This window comes from Aptenodytes forsteri, unplaced genomic scaffold, assembly GCF_000699145.1.
Source record: "Aptenodytes forsteri isolate BGI_AS27 unplaced genomic scaffold, ASM69914v1 Scaffold596, whole genome shotgun sequence".
Lineage (NCBI taxonomy): Eukaryota > Metazoa > Chordata > Aves > Sphenisciformes > Spheniscidae > Aptenodytes > Aptenodytes forsteri.
Window position 1 is genome coordinate 75,679 of NW_008795375.1, and position 4,484 is coordinate 80,162.

Sequence of the window (4,484 nt, forward strand, 5' to 3'; positions counted from 1 at the left end):
AGACGCTCCAGCTCTGGCTGCTGCCCCGATCCCAGAGACACCCGTGCACCCATGGGTGCCAGCCTCCACCAGCTGGCCCGAGCGCGGTCACGGGGAGCAGGGGTGCTCCGAGCCGCCGCAGGGGCCCCCCCGGCCACCCCAGGAGCAGGGGCGAAGGGGAAGGTGCAGCACCCGCCTGCCCGCCCGGCCTTTTTGGGGTCATTTAGCATTTATTCAACTCAAGGCAAGGAACAAGGCAAGGGCTGGGGGTGCGGGGAGCCGTCGGCACGCCACGGTCACGGTCACGGGGTCTGCCAGGAGCCTGCGGGACATGCGGGGAGACCTTTTTTGCTGCCAAGGAAGGAGAAAGCTAAACTCGAGAACTGACCGGCTCTGGCCCGTTGGTGGCGGGCGGAGAGGCGTCCCGTGTGCTTGTGCCCTTCCTCTTCTCCTCCTCCTCCTCGGACCTGCGGCAGGGAGGCAGCCCACTCAGCGTCCTCGGCAGAACGCAGCACCCCCAAAATTCCCGTCCCAGCCAGCTTGCTGGGGAAACGCAGCCACAGTCCCGCAGGGACCTGGGACTGGCTGCTGCTCTCCCGTCCCCCCGAGGGATGAAAGCCCCGGCACGGCAGGGCTCGACCTTCATCTCTGCTCTTCACCTGCATCGATTTACTGCTCTGAAAGGGCAAATTGCTAAAAAAACCCTTAATGCTTTGAGAAGGGTGATGCTGGAAACGATGTCCAGGAGCCAGCCGGGCGCCACAGGCTGCCCCTGCCCGAGATGCTGCCACGGCCGCCTGGGGACAGCACCGGCATCTCTTACCCAGCCTCCAGCTCCCCGTCCAGATCCAGGCGGTAGTCGGGAGCCTCGGTGTGTATCGCCCCGTCCCGCGCCAGCCCCTCGCGCAGCGTCCGCCCGCCCAGGAGCTCCAGCTGCCAGGGAAGGGGGCAAAGGCGTTAGGGGCTGGCGGGGACGTGGGGTGGGGAAACTGAGGCAGGGCAGGCAGAGGTGAGCCGGGACCGGCCGTGCCCCATCCCAAGCCTTCCTTACCGTCGTCAGCTTCCTCAGGGCGGCAATGCGCTCCTCCCAGGTGGCCGAGGACTTCTCGAAAGCCTCGTGCCGCTTGAGCAGCTTCTCCACCGCATCCACCGTCTGCCCGTAGTCGCTGCTGGCCAGGTAGGGCTCCTGCGCCATGAGCCATGACTCGGCCACCGAGGCGTCCCGGGAGAACTGGCACACCTCCAGCACTGCAGGCAGGGACAGGCAGCGCTCAGCCCCCCGCCACCACCCACACCCCCCGGCTGCACACCGGCACCGCCGGTGCACTCACACAGCCGCAGCCGGTCCCAGCGCTGCTCCCACGTCTCCATCATGGCCTTCCTCTTCTCCACCAGCTCCATCAGCTTTGCCTTGATCTGCAAGGGGACACCGTCACAGGGTGACCCCGGTGGCACCGTCCCCGCCGCACCCCGGCCCCAGCTGCCCTCACCTCGGGCGAGTCCTGGTGCTTGCGCTGCAGTAGCTTCTTGCCCAGCTCGACACAGGCGGCAAAGCTCTTGCCCCGGGCGTCCACCTCAGCCCTGATGCCCTGGTGATACTTCATGAGCAGCTCCACCGAGGAGACATCCCTGGAGACAGAGAGGTGCCGGCGTTGGTGCTGGGTCCTGGCAAACGGCGCCGGGTGCCCGCCGGGCGCAGCCATACCTGGGTTTCTCCTGCGTCTCGATCTGCCGGACGGTGCTCTCCATCCAGGAGAGCAGGTCCCGCGCCATGCCAAAGAAGCGATGCTTGTCGGCCGTGTCCACCAGCCGGGCCCGGCGCCCACTGCATGCCTCCAGCAGTGCCCGCAGGGCTCGCGCCACCTCCTGCTCTCGCTCCTGGATGCTGGCCGCCTTCTCCCCGGCGTAGGCAGTCTGCAGGCGTGCCGCCGTCTCCCGAAACTGCTGCACCTGCCCAGCGGAGCCAGAGAGCGTGTGGGATGCTGAGTGCTGGCGGCGGCAGTGCCGAGCATCCCCGCTGGCTCCGGGGTGCAGCCTCACCTGCGCCTCCAGCAGCTGGAGGTCGCGCTCGAAGGCACTGTGCATGCGGTGGAAAGCCTCCACCGTGCCGACGTCCTCGCCCAGGTCCTGGGGCAGCTCCTGGCGCCTGGCGGCGATGAGGGCCAGCAGCTCGGTGCCATCGTAGAAGTACTTGTGCAGGTCGTGGGAGGCGGCGAGGAGCTGCATGCGGGTGTCAATCAGCTCCAGCAGGTCGGCCCAGCTCTCGTTCAGCCCGTCCTTCCACTCGGCCATGGTGGCCGCCTCCGCATGCCCCGCGTCAATAAGGTCCTCAATGGCCAAGTTCACCCGGTCCACGCGTTCCTGCCCCACGCTGCCCGTCTCCCGCGCGAACTCCCGAAACTTCTCCCGCAGGAGCTGCACGAGGGAGAGAAGAATCGAGTTTGCCCCCCCAAAACCGCACACTGGGACCACTGTGCCAGCCCTGGCACCGGCACCCTCACCGTGACGTGGTCCAGGTCCTGCCCCATCTCCTGGGAGGAGGCGACCACGTCGCGCTCGGCGATCCACTGCTCCAGGTCCTCCACCTCCCGCTTCAGCTGGAAGAGGTGGGACATGTTCTCCAGGCGCCGGCGGCGCTCCTCGGCCGCCTCCTTCAGCCCCGCGTAGTGCTTGTCCACCTGGCCCTGCAGCCGGATGATCTGCTCCCTGCGCGGTCCCGGCACACAGACACCCCAGTTCTCACCCGGGAAAAGATGCCCCCGACCCATCCGTGTTGCCAACTGGGGGTCTTGTTCGGGGAGGGACCCACTCTGCGCTCCCCGTGTCCCTCTGCCACCACCTCCCCGATGCAGCTGGGGCAATGCTGCCCAGCCAGAGCGAGGCGCTGGGGCAGCCAACGCCACCGGAGCTCCAGCCAAACCACCCACCCCGGTGCTGAGGGCACAGGGCTGCCCTGAGGGACAGGGGACACGCGGCGGTGGCGCCTACCCCTCAGGGTGGCCGGCAGAGAGCAGCTGCTGAGCCCTCCCCGCCAGCTCCTTGATGGTTTGGCCGTAGTCCTCAATGGACCGCTGCTGCCGGACGTGTCTCTTCAGCATCACCAAGCTGCTCTCCTCATCCTGTGGCACGGCAGACACCAATCCCCATCAGCACCCAGCACGGCCGTGGGACGGGGACCGGGGTCCAGCCCTGGCGCCCACCCTGCGGGCAGGTACTGCCTCTGTCCGGTGCAGCGGGTAGCAATGGAGAGCTCAGCAGGGTATGGCATGGCATGGCTTGGGAGGGGCGGTGATGGCACAGCATGCCACGTAATGACAAGGCATGGCATGGAATGACCTATAGCGGCATGGCGTAAGGTGGCATGGATGGCATGGCATGGCATAGGGTGGCACGGCATGGCACGGGGTGGCACGGCATGGCCTGTGACGGCACAGCATGACATAGCATGGGATGGTGTGCAATGGCATGGCACGTAACGACACAACATGGCGTGGGATTGACAGCGTGTTATAGCACAGCATGACACGGCATGTAATAGCATGGCATGACATGCCGTAGGACGGCATGAAATGGCACGGCATGGGACGGATGCCATGTAATGGCAGAGCATGGCACGGGATGGCATGCAATGGCATGACACAGCATGGTACAGGATGATGTTTAACAGCACAGCATGGCACGGCCTGGGTTGACATAGGATGACCCAGGATGGCAGAGCACGGCATGGCACAGAGCCCCCCCCAAGACACGGGGGCACCACGTGGAGCCACCCCTCACCTTCGGCTTCTCCTCAGCTCCCATGAAGAGCTCCTGCTCGCTGACCCAGGCCTCGGCCTCACCGGCATCCAGGTAGTACCTCATTCCTCTTGGCCAGGCGCTGCACGCTCGGGAGGTCGGTGCCATGCTCCGTCGACCTTGCCAGGGGCAGCCGCTCCTGCACCCACAGCTGCGGGCAAAAGCACCCGCTGAGCGCCACGTGGCGCCCGCAGGTGCCCCTGGCACGCCAGACCCCGCCACGGCAAGGATGCTCACCGTCTCATCTTCTAGATCCCGCCCGAGCTGGTACATGGCCTTGGCGGTCTCCAGCTCCTTCTTCCTCCTCTCCAGCGGCTCCAGCAGGTTGAGGAATCGCTGCCGGAGCCTCTGCTCATGCCCATCGCCATCTGGCACGTCCCCGGCAGGGGCGGGTCCCTGCCGCCCTAGCTCCTCCAGCTCCTTCATCCACGCTCCCACTTGCTCTTCCAGCCTCTGGCGGGGAAGAGCCATGTGAGCCGGGGGGCAGAGCCGGCCCGGGGACCCCCAAGGCACCAGCCAGCCCCATTCGAGGACATGACCCGGCACCTCGGACCCCCCACCCCGAACAGGGGGCAGAGCACCCCTACCCAAAGGGTGAGTTGCCAACACCCTTGCACCCCCCCAGCCGCTCAGCTGGCAGTGCCACCACCCACCGTCAGCCTCTTCAGCAGCAGGTTGGCGGCGGTGGAGGCCTTGGCCTGCTCAGTGGT

General features: G+C 66.7%; 1 protein-coding gene across 1 annotated transcript in view; it reads right to left on the reverse strand.

The window, feature by feature from the left end:
* Positions 1-243: 243 nt before the first annotated feature.
* Positions 244-4,484, reverse strand: part of LOC103899954 (spectrin beta chain, erythrocytic-like) — a gene marked incomplete at its 5' end in the record, with an annotated part of 14,915 nt that continues 10,674 nt past the window's right edge. The window contains 13 exon segments of the mRNA XM_019472402.1: positions 244-446; positions 803-912; positions 1,031-1,227; positions 1,311-1,395; positions 1,470-1,608; positions 1,685-1,929; positions 2,020-2,394; positions 2,481-2,685; positions 2,968-3,098; positions 3,757-3,835; positions 3,837-3,925; positions 4,012-4,227; positions 4,428-4,484. The exon segment at positions 4,428-4,484 is cut by the window's right edge and continues 65 nt beyond it. Of these exon segments, the coding sequence (XP_019327947.1) occupies positions 350-446; positions 803-912; positions 1,031-1,227; positions 1,311-1,395; positions 1,470-1,608; positions 1,685-1,929; positions 2,020-2,394; positions 2,481-2,685; positions 2,968-3,098; positions 3,757-3,835; positions 3,837-3,925; positions 4,012-4,227; positions 4,428-4,484 (2,025 nt within the window).